The sequence below is a fragment of the Cetorhinus maximus genome, chromosome 1 (genome assembly GCF_964194155.1).
Source record: "Cetorhinus maximus chromosome 1, sCetMax3.hap1.1, whole genome shotgun sequence".
NCBI classification, from domain to species: domain Eukaryota; kingdom Metazoa; phylum Chordata; class Chondrichthyes; order Lamniformes; family Cetorhinidae; genus Cetorhinus; species Cetorhinus maximus.
The window spans coordinates 224,871,837-224,886,910 of record NC_135879.1 but is presented as its reverse complement, the minus strand read 5'-3'; the positions used below and the strand labels follow the sequence as shown (position 1 = coordinate 224,886,910).

At 44.6% G+C, this 15,074-nt stretch overlaps 1 protein-coding gene across 5 annotated transcripts in view; it reads left to right on the top strand.

Moving 5' to 3' along the window:
- The window catches only part of ptpra (protein tyrosine phosphatase receptor type A), a 333,338-nt gene that overhangs the window by 282,012 nt on the left and 36,252 nt on the right, over positions 1 to 15,074 (top strand). For all 5 annotated transcript variants that reach the window (XM_078554083.1, XM_078554102.1, XM_078554109.1 and 2 more), the window contains one exon: positions 4,883 to 4,976. In XM_078554083.1, coding sequence (XP_078410209.1) covers positions 4,883 to 4,976 — 94 coding nt within the window. The remainder of the gene's footprint in view (positions 1 to 4,882; positions 4,977 to 15,074) is intronic.

Below are 15,074 nucleotides of genomic sequence, written 5' to 3'. Positions count from 1 at the left end.
GACTATGGAAGGAACTCTTAGATCATTGGGAGGGGCGATTGAGGAGGGTCCTTACAATCGTCTTCCCTGTGGTCAACAATAGAGAGACCCCTCTATAGTTACCCTATTTAGCTTGTCTCCTTATTGAATATAGTCAGCATTACAGTATCCCTGAGCTCTTCCAACATGCACTCTTCTTGCCAGGTAACAGATATCGGGTTGTGCAATGTTGCCAGGAGTGTTTCTCTGCCATGTTTCAGAATTTCTGCAGGGATTCCATCTGCACCAGAGGCTATGTTGATTTTCAGCTGTCAAATGATTTTTTCAACTTGGCTCCAGATCAGAGTGGCACCAAAACTCAGCCGGATGGGGTATTAAGGAATAGAGTTGAGGGTGTTCAATTTGAAGACAGAGTCTAGGCTGAGGAATTCTTCAAGACATTCTTGTCATTGACAACTGGCTACCTCCCCGTCCTTGATGAGCTTCTCTCTATGCTTGGCTCTTAACAGGATGGGCCCTTGAGTGCTTGGGCCATAGATTGGCTTGACAGCACAGAAGAAACCGTGCATGGGTTGTTGTTGTTGTCATTTTGTTGTTGGTGTCCACAGTTGTGTCTCCTGTGCTGTTTTTTTCCCACCATTTGTTCTTTTATGTTGTGAGTTTTGTGCTGCACCATTGCCTTCAGATGCCTGTAGGACTGGTGCTTTTCTCTTGAGGTGTGGCTAGGTTTCCAGTCTGCAAAAGCATTGTGCTTGTGCTCAACTAGAGCCCAAGGACCTCTTCACAGGTGCATGTTATGTTGGATTTGAGAGTCGACCTAGCACTATGGGCCCAGTATAGCTGCTGGTGGCTGGAATTTGAAAAGTTGGCGGTGAGGCTATGGCTGAAAAGTGCAACCTTGGTAGCATCTTTGAGGTCCTTGATAATTTTCTTTCAGCATTACTTCTGTTGTTTGGGGGCTGGGCTGAAGGAGATAGTAGATAGAATTTTGGGGAGGCAATGGCGTAGTGGTATTGTCACTGGACTAGTAATCCAGAGACCCAGGTTAATGCTTTGGGGACCCGGGTTTGAATTGCACCATGGCAGATGGTGAAATTTGAATTAAACTCAAAAAAATCTGGAATTAAAAGTCTAATGATGACCATGAAACCATTGTCAATTGTTACAAAAACCCATCTGGTTCACTAATGTCATTTAGGGAGGGAAACCTGCCGTCCTTACCTGGTCTGGCCTACGTGTGACTCCAGACCCACAGCAATGTAGTTGGCTCTTAAATGCCCTCTGATATGGCCTAGCAAGCCCTCAGTTGTATCAAACCGCTACAAAGTCTAAAAGGAATGAAACCGGATGGACCGCCTGGCATCGATCTAGGCACCGGAAACAACAATGGCAAGCTCAGCCCAGTCGACCCGCAAGGTCCTTCTTACATCTGGGGGTTCGTGCCAAAATTGGGAGAGCTGTTTCACAGACAAGTCAAGCAACAGCCTGACATAGCCACACTCATGGAATCATACCTTCCAGACACCACCATCCTTGAATATGTCCTATCCAGCAGAGATGGCAGCACCGTGATATACAATCAGGAGGGAGTTGCCCTGGGAGTCCTCAACATTGGCTCTAGACCCCATGAAGCCTCTAGCATCAGGTCAAACATGGGCAAAGAAACCACCTGCTGATTACCACGTACTGCCCTGCCCTCAGCTGATGAATCAGTGCTCCTTCATGTTGCACACCACTTGGAGGAAGCAGTGAGGGTGACAAGGGTGCACAATGCACTCTGGGTGGGGGACTTCAATATCCATTACCAAGGGCGACTCAGTAGCACCACTACAGACCAAGCCCTAAAGGGCATAGCTGCTAGACTGGGTCTGCGGCAGGTGGTGAGGGAACCAACAAGAGGACATAACATAGTTGACTTCATCCTCACCAACCTATCTGCCACAAATGTATCTGTTCTTGACGGTAACGGTAAGAGTGACCACCACACAGTCCTTGTGGAGACGAAGTCCCATCTTCACGTTGAGGATACTCTCCATCGTGTTGTGTGGCACTACCACTGCGATAAGTGGAATAGATTTTGAACAGATGTAGCAACTCAAGACTGAGCAACCATGAGGTGTGTGGGCCGTCAGCAGCAGCAGAATTGTTCTCAACCACAATCTATAACCTCACGGCCTGGCATACTCCCCACTGTACCATTACCACCAAGCCAGGGGATTAACCCTGGCTCAATGAAGAGTGCAGGATGGCATGCCAGGAGCAGTACGAGGTATACCAAAAAATGAGGTGTCAACCTGGTGAAGCTACAGCACAGGACTAGTTGTGTGCCAAACAGCATAAGCAGCAAACAATAGACAGTGCTGAGAGAATCCACAACCAACATAACGAATCTAAGCGCTGCAGTCCTGCCACATCCTGTCATGATAATGGTGGACAATTAAACAACTCACCAGAAGAGGAGGCTCAACACATATGATCATCCTCAATGATGGGAGCCCAGCACATCAGTACAAAAGATAAGGCTGAAACATTTGCAACAGTCTTCATCCAGAAGTGCCAAGTGGATGATCCATCTCAGCCTCCTCTGAAGGTCCCCAGCATCAGCGATACCAGTCTTTAGCCATTTCGATTCATTCCACGTGATACCAAGAAACGGCTGAAAGCACAGGATACTGCAAAATCTTTGAGCTCTGACAATAATCCGGCAACAGTACTGAAGACTTGTGCTCCAGAACTTACCACACCCCTAGCCAAGCTGTCCCAGTACAGCTACTACACTAGCATCTGCCCGACAATGTGGAAGATTGCCCAGGTATGTCCTGTGTACACAAAGCAGGACAAATCGAACCCGGCCAATAATCGTTCCATCAGTCTACTCTCGATCATTAGAAAATGGAAGAGTCATGAACAGTGTTATCAAGCGGCACTTGCTGAGCAATTACCTGCTCACTGATGCTTTGTTTGTTTTGTGCTAGGGCCACTCAGCTCCTGACCTCATTACAACCTTGATTCAAATATGGACAAAAGAGCTGAACTCCAGAGGTGAAGTGAGAGTGATTGCCCTTGACATCAAGGCGGCATTTAACTGAGTGTGGCATCAAGAAGGCCTAGCAAAACTGGAGTCAATGGGAATCGGGGGAATACTCTCCACTGGTTAGAGTCATACCTTGCACAAAGAAAGATGGTTATGGCTGTTGAAGGTCAATCATCTCAGTTCCAGGACATCTCTACAGGAGTTCCTCAGGGTAATGTTCTAGGCCCAACCATCTTCAGCTGCTTCATCATTGACCTTCCTTCCATCATAATGTCAGAGGTAGGGAAGTTTGCCAATAATTGCACAATGCTCACCATTCGTGACTCCCCAGATACTGAAGCAGTCCATGTCCAAATGCATCAAGACCTGGACAATATCCAGGTTTGTGCTAACAAGTGGCAATAACATTCATGCCACAGAAGTGCCAGACAATGACCATCTCCAACAAGAGAGAATCTAACTATCACCCCTTGATATTTAATGACATTACCATTGCTGAATCTCCCCCATCAACATCCTGTGGGCTACCATTGACCAGAAGCTGAACTGAACCAGCCAAATACATATTGCGGCTACAAGAGCAGGTCAGTGGCTAGGAATCTTACAGCTAGTAACTCACCTCCTGACTCCCCAAAGTCTGTTCACCATCAAGGCACAAGTCAGGAGTTGATAGAATGCTCTCCACTTGACTGGATAAGTGCAACTCCACCACCACTCGAGAAGCTTGACACCATCCAAGACAAAGGAGCCCACTTGATTGACACCCCATCCACAAACATTCACTCCCTCCGCCACCAACGCCCAGTGGTAGCAGTGTGTACCGTCTACATGCACTGCAGGAACTCACCAAGCCTCCTTAGATAGCACCTTTCAAACCCACGACCACTAACAACTAGAAGGACAGGTCCAGCAGACGTATGGGAACACCACCTGGAAGATCCCCTCCAAGCCACTCGCCATCCTGACTTGGAAATATATTGCCGTTCCTTCACTTTTGCTGGATCAAAATTCTGGAACTCCCTGACAGCACTATGGGTGTACCTACACCACATGAACTGCAGCAGTTCAAGAAGTCAGCTCATCACTGCCACCTCGAGGGCAATTAGGAATGGGTAATAAACACTGGCCTAGCCAGTGCTGCCCACATCCCATGAATGAATTAAAGAAACAGATAAGGCAGTAATTGGTCCAGCAGCCATTGATACTTGTCATGGCACGGGTGATGAAGTCGAGCATGTGCCAGTGTTTGGACTGAGAGTGTTGCCATGAGGTCTGGTTCTTGTCTCACTGCCGGACAGGGTTTTGGTTATGACACAGTCCAAGCAAACGCTAACAGATTTTAATTACTCCTTTACTAGTTTCCATGCATTCAGCTGCCAAGTCTGTATGCTTTGGAATACCCTCCCTAAACCTCATCACCTCTCTACCCTTTTTCTGCATTATTGCACTTGTAACAACCTACCTCTGTGTCACCTGCCAAATATCTGCTCATGTGGCTCAGTGTCAAATTTTGTTTGATTCTTGTAAATCACCTTGGAATGTTTTATTATGTTAAAGGCATTACGTAAACACAAGTTGTTGTTGATATTGGCTGGAACCTGAAACTGTTGTGCTTATTCCTGACAAAACAACAATAGAATTATATATAACTGAAATGCTGGAAATAATGAGCAGATTAAGCAGCATCTCTGGAGGGAGAAACAGTTCTTATCGGTGACCTTTTGTTAGAAAATTCTGATAATGCACTACTCCTTATCAAAAGCAGCTAATTTTGTATTTGTATTTTGCATGTTCTTTAATGCCAGTTTTAAAAAACTTGTCATGGATGTTATTAGGTACAGATTGAATTTGGTGGTTATCTTCTTCTAGAAACTGACCTCAATCAAAATTCAGAATGACAAGATGAGGACAGGCAATTTGCCAGCCAACATGAAGAAAAACAGAGTTCTTCAGATCATCCCATGTAAGACCTTCATTTAAAAGCAAGAATGCTATTTGTGCTTCAATTCAGAAATACTTCCAATTATTACATGCAAAACTGAAGTGCTAGTATGGAGGAATGTTGTTAATTATTCAGCCACTTCTAGTGCCTCCCTTGTGTGCTCCAGGATAAAGAAGAATAAAATAAGTTCCATATATTAGTCATGAATGCTTTGCTAAAGGCCAACTAAGGAAACCGTGCAAAACTTTGCAGCCTCCAATTTCCCACCTCAAAAATCTATACCTAGCCTATTTAAAACTAACAGATTAACAAAGAAAAAAAGAGTACAGAACTCACTAAAAGCTGTGCAGAGATGCAAAGGAAAATTAAAAAGGTAATTGAATGTTGGTTTTTAATCTTAGGACTAGAATAAAAAGGGATAAGAGCTCTGGTTAATCTGGAGTATTAAATTCTGTTCTGGACACCACACCTTGGGAAGATATATTGCGAATTCAGGGCAGTTTCACCAAAATTATGCAGTCTTTCCTCAAAAAGTAGTTGAGGCTAGGTCAATTAGAAAATTTAAAAACTGAGTTGGATAGATTTTTGGTCGACACGGGTATTAAGGATTACAAAACCTAGGTGGGGATCGATGGAGTTAAACTATAGATCAACCGTGTTCAAAATGAATGGCAGAACAGGTTTGAGGGGCAGAATGGCGTATCTTGTTTATTATAGTCGGAAACTTGACAAACATTGTAACGAGGAAAATGGTACAGAGAGCGGATTGGAAGATTGGAGAGCACTAATAAAACTGCAGAAAATTACTAATGCTTATAACATTCAACGTACGTACATATGATCTGAACTTTGCCCAAGCAAATATGTTGAGGACCCAAACATGAGGTGTGTCAAAATGGCCTTTTTTAAGCAAACACAAGTTGCTTGCTGCTCCTCGAACCATGAAATGTTGTTCAGTGTTACAAGGTTAAGTTTGCCCTAGCTGTGTTCAAGTTAGTAGGAATAATTCAGCGTTTTTTTCAGGTGACTTATGTAATCTGTTGATCTTCAAGTATTTTATGAAATTTGTGTATGGAAATCAGCACTTGGAATTTTCTTGAAACTTGCAACAACCATTGCTGTGTCACATTTTCCAAGAAATTGTATATGACTCAAAAGTTGCACCATGCCAAAATTTCTTCCTCTGTGCTGTCCTGTTTTGATAATGATATAAAGGCACTAATCATTCAAAAGGAGTTATGTAAACACATCCTGGGTTCATTTATTTAGACTAGGCACATAAGAACATTTATACAAAGGTAGAAAGCTTAGAGATATCAGGATTGTGTTGTTTTCTGCTTACAGGCCAAAGTGAACCTGAGGCTGGATCACATGACACACTTGCTTTCTAGTGATGGCATGTTGCTTTCCCAACAGTGGTCTGTTGGATTGTCGTTTGTGGATGTTGCATTTTGGATCTTGTCCTAGATACAAGAGGACTGTACTGTGGCTGAGGAGCTGGAATGGACCTGATTTGTCCTCAGTTACGCCTCATCGTTGCGCCTTTGTGTATAATGACTTAATCGGACCTTGGTTCCGAACAATTATTTGTCACCTCGGCTGGTTGCCATGTACCTTCTGCGACCTTGTCCCAATTCTAAACTTGGCAATTCTGTATCCGCATTTTTATCATGCACGTTGGTCATCTTCTTTTGCAGTTTTAAAAGTTGTTCTCTAGTTTCTGAGAGAGAGAGAATGGTTAAGAGTCGGTAAATTGGCACTCAGACATCTGCCAGTGATGGAATAGTTGCATTTAAAGGTGTCACTCCCAGATGTAACATTACAATGTGTAGATCTTGCTTGGTCTATGTACATTTGAGAATCAGGGGTTTCACCATGCAAATCATTCATTAAGCTAGACTGTTAGATCTGAGGAGAAGCAGTTGTGTGATTGATATTCCACTTCTCTATCATACCCTGAAATGGCTTACCAATAAATTGCAGACCATTATCCATAACATTCTCTCTTGGCTCACCAAATAATCTGAAAATAGAACTTGGAATATGCACAACAGTTGTGTTTGAAATATTGTGCAGTTGTCGAATAATGGGGTACTTAATAAAGTAGTTGATAATGACAATGATGTCACTGCCATGGACATGAAAGAGATCAGATGCAATTTTGGACCAAGAATGGTTAGGAACTTCATGTGGAATCAGTGGTTCTTGTGCTGACATGGCATGTGCTCCTGCCATGCCTTGCACTTCCTGACAACGACTTGAATGTTACTGTTCATACCTAGTCAATAGACTGTCTCGCTTGCAAGTCATCTTGTCCAATCTATGTCCATGTGTGATTGATGAGGTTGCTGAAGAATATCAGGTTGCAAAGATTCCAGTATGATGACCTGCCTGTCTATAAATGTGACTCCCCGGGAGATGCCTAGCTTATGCTGGTAAGGCCAAAATGATCTCGCAAGTTCTTGGACATGCTGAGTTGAACCAGGTCATCCTTTGATAGTTTTTCACAGTTTCTGTAGTGTGGAACCTTACACGGTTTCTTCTTATAGCTGCTAGTATTTATGTTGTGCCAAATGTACCTGATCAATTTGGAGAACATCTTCAAGTTTGATGTCAATGAAGTCAACTTCTAGATCCAGGGATATGTCTTCTGTTTTCGCTGGGTTGGGCAATCTAAGTGTATCTGATGTGACCATCAAGTTTCCTGGCTTGTATTGGTGGTCTTCGTGCCACAGGAAAGACACATCTTTTCTCAACAATTTCCTTAGCTTTGATGATTTTTGAGCAAAATTTGGAATGTGTGGAGACATCTTCGAAAATTGTCCTTGAAGATCTGGCATGGCTTTAATATCCTCTGTTTTGCTTGGATCAGGACATATGCCAGCACTGGAATAAATAGAACTGAATGAATTGATGTGCCACACATTGATGCCACATTTCAGACTGTTGAACTTCATTACATGTCTCTTTCATCAATAAGTGCAGATTATGGTCATGTTCTTGCTTTGTTCTTCCTACAACCGCAATGTCAGCAGCCATACAGATACATCCAGGCACATGGCATGTAATGGCTAACAGCCCAAAAGGAAGTAATTGAAAACAGTATTGCCTGAATGGGGTTCTAAATGTAGAAAGCTCTTGGGACATCTCGTGAGATGTACTTTTTAAAAATTAATTTACAGGATGTGGGCTTTGCTGGTTAGGCCAACATTTATTGCCCATCCTTAATTGCCCTTGAGAAGGTGGTACTGAACTGCCTTCTTGAACTGCTGCAACCCCTGTGATGTAGGTACACCTACAGTGCTGTTAGTAGCCATGCTTGTCATAAAGTTTCAAGACGAATTTTGTGCCTGCAAATCTCTGATTTAACTCTTCTAATGTGGGTATTTTGTAAGGACACGATTTCAAAGCTGCATTTAAACATTGTGAATCAAGGCATAAGCTCAATGATCTGTCCTCCTTTATGATCCAGGTAATTGAGCTTCACCAATCGGTGTTCTCTTGCACTCTTCTAATGATTTTGTCTTTCTCCATTTTGTTTAGTTCGACCTTTAATTTGTCTTGAAAGCGGATGCTGCACTTACATGGTGGATCAATTGAGGGACTTGCATTCTTCTGCAAGTGTAATGTTGCAGCTCCCTTGAAACTGCCAATTTTGTCAAGACATTCTAAATATTTTGATAGGTTGTGAACCTAGTCGATAGGAGTAGTTTCTGAGGTTGATCTGCCATATGAGGTCTGACTGATTCCATAGATCGTCATTAGTGTGAAGTCACACCATGCCGATGGACCTGCAATCATTGGTCCTGGCACCCAGGAGGATTGATTGTACTTGCACTCCAGGATTATGGATCCTGCACATGGAATTAGTGAACCGTTGTACGCCGAAAGTTTTGCAGTCGTAGGTTTCTCCATGGCCTTCCATGTCTGGATACATTTCTTTTAGAACTCGCAGGGGTAGAATTCATATTGAAACTTGCCCCTATGTCAAGTTTGGCCAATAACAAGTAATTACCAACTTTGAGGGCAGATAGTTTGAATCTTGGCAAATACTTCAAATGGTGTGACAGTATCTATGTTTTCCATAAAATTGGCAGCGTGAAACATAAACAGTGCTCATTGTCTCGGTGTGCACATCATTGTCATTTTCTGGTTTGTCAGTCACCTCATGTATTTGTTTCCCTTTTAATCATTTTTGGGATGTGGGCATCACTGGCAAGACCAACATTTGTTGCCCATCCCTAATTGCCCTTGAACTGAGTGGCTGGCTAGTGCATTTCAGAGGGCAGTTAAGAGGCAACCACATCGCTTTGGGTCTGGAGTCACATGTAGGCCACTCTGGGAAGGGTGGCAATTTTCCTTCCCTAAAGATCATTCGTGAACCAGATGGGTTTTTTTTTTTGACTGAGACTAGCTTTATATTCCAGATTTCTTAACTGAATTCAAACTCCACAAGTTGCCATGGTGGGATTTGACCCATGTCCACAGAGCGTTAGCATGGACCTCTGGATTACTAGTTTAATGACATTACCACTATGCCAGCATTGAAGGAAAACTGGGCATTTCCTTGGTGCATGCAGAAGGCCCCAAATTCCACATGGCTTGCTAGGTTTCTAATAAGTGTGTCAATGATTTGGGTTGTGCTTAGGAACTGGTAAGTTTCACTGACCTGTGACGATCACTTTGTACTTGGATCTGCCCTTGAGTAGTTCTTGGATGCTATGTGTTTTGGGCTTGTCTAGCAGATCTTTCTACAGCGCTTCCATGGGAGTGGATGTGATCACCAACTCAACAATTCTGTCTGCTAGTTCTGCATTTGAAAAATCACAGTAAGTACCCTTTTCTCTGCATGTGCTGACAAAGTGAACTATGGATTCTGTAGGCTGTTGTCAAAATGACATGAACTATAGTCAAATAATATGGAAGCTTTACCTGATCCTGAACCAGTCTTCCAACGTAATCCATATCTTCTGGGAATCCTTTAGCTCTTCTGTGAATCCTGAAATATTCAACAGTGTAGACGCTCATTCTAAATTGTTAGGTAAATTTTTATGGCTTGCTTGTGTGGTTCAGGCGCACCTGATTCAAGAAACTATAGCAAAAACAAAAAATGCTGGAAAAACTCAGGTCTAGCAGCAACTGTGCAGAGAGAAACAGAGCTAACTTTTCGAGTCCGTATGACCCTTCTTCAGAGCTGAAGAGAAGTGGAAATGTGATTAAGTTTATATTGTTTAAGGGGGGTGGGGCAGGTGGAGCTAGATAGAAGGTCAGTGATAGGTGGGACAAATGAGGGATTGACAAAGATGTCATGAACTAAAGGACAAAGGGAGTGTTAATGGTAGTGGCGAGTGCTAAAAAAGGTGGTAATAGTGGCATAAAGGTAAGAAAGCGGAATGTGATTATAGCAGAACAAGGGTAGCATTGTGTGAAAGAACAACATGGAACAAGTGACAGATGGCCCTGTAGGGGATGGTGTGGGGGAGGGTGCGGTGGTGGCAAAAAAAGAGGTTAGAAAATGGGATAAAACCATGGATAAATGAATAAAAATAAAATTAAGTGGATAAAAAATAAAAGTGAATGAAGGAAAAAAGGATTTAAAAAGTGGGTGAGGATGGAAGAGAGAGTTCAGGGTCTGATGTTGAATTCAATACTTAGTCCAGAAGGCTGTAAGGTGCCTAATCAGAAGATGAGGTGCTGTTCCTCCAGTTTGCATTAGACTTCACTGGAACATTGCAGCAGGCCAAGGATGGACATGTGAGCATGAGAGCAGGATGGTGTGTTGAAATGGCAAGTGACCGGAAGCTTTGGGTCATGCTTGCAGACAGACCTGAGGTGTTCCGCAAAGCGTTCACCCAGTCTGTGTTTAGTCTCCCCGATGTCGAGGAGACCACATTGGGAGCAGCGAATGCAGTAGACCAAATTGAAGATGGTGCAAGTGAAGCGCTGCTTCGCCTGAAAGGAGTGTTTGGGCCCTTGGATGGTGAGGAGGGAGGAGGTAAAGAGGCAGGTGTTGCACCTTCTGCGATTGCATGGGAAGAGGATGAGGTGTTGGGAGTGATGGAAGAGTGGACCAGGGTGTCCCGGAGGGAACGGTCCCTACGGAATGCTGACATGGGGGTTGAGAGGAAGATGTGTTTGGTGGTGGCATCATGCTGGAGTTGGCAGAAATGGCGGAGGATGATCCTTTGAATGCGGAGGCTGGTGGGTGAAAAGTGAGTACAAGCGGGACCCTATCATGGTCCTGGGAGGGAGGGGAGGGTGTGAGGGCAGAGGCACAGGAGATGGGTCGGACACGGTTGAGGGCCCTGTCAACCACAGTGGGTGGGGAGGAGACCTCGGTTAAGGAAGAAGGAAGGCATGCCAGAAGCATCATTTTGGAAAGTGGTGCGAACAGATGCGATGGAGGCGAAGGAACTGAGAGAACGGGTTGTAATCCTGACAGGAAACAGGGTGTGAAGAGCTGTAGTTGAGGTAGCTGTATGAGTTGGTGGGCTTGTAATGAATATTGGTGGACAGTCTATCATCAGAAATGGAGACAGAGAAGTCAAGGAAGAGAAGGGAAGCATCACAGATGGACCATGTGAATTTGATAGAGGGGTGGAAATTGGAAGCAAAATTGATAAATTTTTCCAGGTCCAGATGAGAGCACGAAGCGGCACCGAAACAGTCATTGATGTATTGAAAAAAGAGTAGAGAGGGGCCTGAGTAGGACTGGAACAAGGAATGCTCCACATATCCCATAAAGAGACAGGAATAACAGGGACCTATGCGGGTACCCATAGCCACACCTTTTATTTGGAGGAAGTGAGACAACTTTAAGGGGAAATTGTTCAGTGAGTGAACAAGTTCAGCCAGATGGAGGAGAGTGGTGGTGGATGGTGATTGTTTGGGCCTCTGTTCGAGGAAGAAGTGGAGCGCCCTCAGACCATCCTGGTGGGGGATGGTGGTGTAGAGGGATTGGATGTCCATGGTGAAGAGGAGGTGATTGGGGCCAGGGAACTGGAAATTATTGCTATGATGTAGGGCATCAGAGGAATCGAATATGTAGGTGAGAATAGACTGGATATGAGGAGAGAGAACGGAGTCAAGATAGGAAGAAATGAGTACCGTGGGGCAGTATCAGGCTGACATGATCAGTCTACCGGGACAGTCCTGTTTGTGGAATTTAGGAATGAGGAAGAAGCGGGCCGCCTGGTGATGGGAGGTTGGAAGCTGTGGAGGGAAGATTTCCAGAGGAGATGAGGTCAGTGACAGTCTTGGAAACAATGGCTTGATGTTTGGTGATGGGGCCATGGTCCTGGGGGAAGTAGGAAGAAGTGTCTGAGAGTCAGCCTCTGCGAAGTAGGGGTCAGTACGCCAGACAACAACAATACCATCCTTGTCGGCAGGTTTGATAACCAGTCAGGGTTGGACCTAAGGGAACGGAGTGCAGCAAGTTTAGGAGGAGACAGGTTAGAGTGGGTAAGAGGGGCAGAGACATTGAGATGGCCGATGTCACGCCGACAGTTCTCAATGAAAAGATCGAGAATGGGTAAGAGGCCAGAGGGGAGGGGTCCAAGTGGAGGGAGAATATTGGAGGTGGGTGAAAAGATCCGTAGAACGGGGGGAGCACTCCTGCCCAAAGAAGTGAGCACAGAGACGAAGGTGGTGGAAGAAGAGTTCAACATCATGCCGAGCCCGAAATTCATTGAGATGAGGGCTTAAGGGTATGAAATGGAGTCCTTTGCTGGGTATAGAACGTTCAGGATCAGAGGGGGGAAGGTCAAAGGGTATGGTGAATACATGGCAAGGGCTGGGATTAGAAGACAGGATAGGGCCAGGGGGACGGGAAGGGGTGGAGGGTCCTGGATGGGCGTTGGTTATCAAGAAACTATAGTTCTCTATGCTGTTTAAACTTCTGAATTCGGATTGTAGGTCAGCTGCATTCCAATTCAAACTGGGAAATTTTGTGGGCATTTTAACAATATCCCTTTGATCTTCCTCCTTATTGTATTCAATTTATTGTTCAACAGCTCTTGAAGCCACCCGTTATAATTGTGACCTTCTCTGGCCCAATTCTATGACAGTTTGGTGTGTTTTTTTTACTTTCCCTTGCACGCTGTCGATCCAGCCCACATCCTGGTCACTCGCCCTTCCTGACTGAGCTGAGCCATTGCTGGTCTTCTCGACACGCTGTGTTCTCAAATCCGTGATGCTCGGTTTGGTTCTGGTCTGACCAAAACGTTGAGGGTCATCTCACGCCGTGTAGCACAATCTAAGGCTGTTCACCATGTTGTACCTGTACTTAATCTTGCAGCCAGGTTGTTTTACCACTGTTGAGCACCATGTTGTGTTTTGATGATGATACAAAGGCACCAGTCACTCATAAGGGATTGGTTAAACACATTGTGGGTTCATTTATTTAGACTAGGCACATCAACATTTATACAAAGATAGAAAGCTTAAGACATCAGAGCTGTGCTGTGTGTGTTTTCTGCTCACAGGTCAAAGTGAAACTGAGGCTGGATCACATGACACTTGCCTTCTAGTGATGGTGTGTTGCCATCCCTAAAAGGCATATTACGACATGTACCCCACTCCACTCTAGCCCTCACCAAAACAGTGAGAATTCAATACAAAAATAAAAATACCTGGAAAAACTCAGCAGGTCTGGCAGCATCTGTGGAGAGGAACACAGTTAACGTATCAAGTCCATATGACTCTTCAACAGAACTAAGTAAAAATAGAAGAGAGGTGAAATATAAGCTGGTTTAAGGGGAGTGGGACAAGTAGAGCTGGATAGAGGGCCAGTGATAGGTAGAGATAGCCAAAAGATGTCATAGATAAAAGGACAAAGAGGTGTTGAAGGTGGTGATATTATCTAAGGAATGTGCTAATTAAGGGTAGAAAGCAGGACAAGCAAGGGACAGATAGCCCTAGTGGGGGTGGAGTGGGGGTGAAGGAATCGAAAAAGGCTAAAAGGTAGAGATAAAATAATGAATGGAAATACATTTAAAAATAATGGAAATAGGTGGGAAAAGAAAAATCTATATAAATTATTGGGGGAAGAAAAGGGGGGGATCGGAAAGGGGGTGGGGATGGAGGAGAGAGTTCATGATCTAAAATTGTTGAACTCAATATTCGGTCCGGAAGGCTGTAAAGTGCCTAGTCGGAAGATGAGGTGCTGTTCCTCCAGTTTGCATCTGCGGGCCAACTGCTGGAGGTTATGGGAAAAACCTGTGGGATTTATCAGGACACCTACACCCCATGCAGAGAATGGGAGTCAGTCAGAGAGCATGGCAGACCAGGCTATGGCTCTGACTGCAGCTGCTAATCTCTGTAGATGCATTCCTGAGAGTGCAGATGGGATTAAACAAATCCCTAAGAGTTACAAGGATTTTGTATCTGAAGGAAGAGTGGTCACATTTCCCCAGGGTGAGTTGAGTAAAACTGCAGTGATACTGAGGGATATAGGAGCCAGCTAAACTCTACTGCTGGAAAAAGGGACAACCTTTCCACCAAAGAGTGCAGTAAGTGCCAAGGTGTTGGTAAAGTGGATTGAAGGAGGCTACATGCCCAAGCCCTTTCATACCAGGTGCATCTGGAGTGCGACCTTGTGTCAGGACCAGTGACCATGGGAGTCATTCCCAGTTTGCCTGTGGGCAGGGTTGACGTGCTCCTCGGCAATGACCTGGCAGGATCAAGGGTAATAGCATCCTCTCAGAGAAGCCCACTGAGGCCAGGGAGACTGAACAGCTGCTGCAGAAAGTGTCTGGCATGTTCCCTGACTGTGGTATCGCAGTCTATGGCCAGGCATGCTCCGTCAGCGGAGGCTGAAGTGGCACTGCAGACAGAGGACCCTACAGTCTGATTATCTGAAACCTTTTTTGGAAGTCTAGAAGACCCTAAGGAAGTAATAAATAGATCTTCCTTGGTGACGGCCCAGCAAGCTGACCCACTGTTAAAAACATTAGCTCAGACTGCACAAGCTGAAATTGAGGCAGAAGCTGTCCCTGAATGCTACTACATTAAAAATTAGGTGCTAATGAGGAAATGGAGACCCCCCTTTCAGACCTGCAAACAAGGAGTGGACAGTGATCTACCAAGTAATGGTGCCGCCGAGATACTGTTGGGAAATAT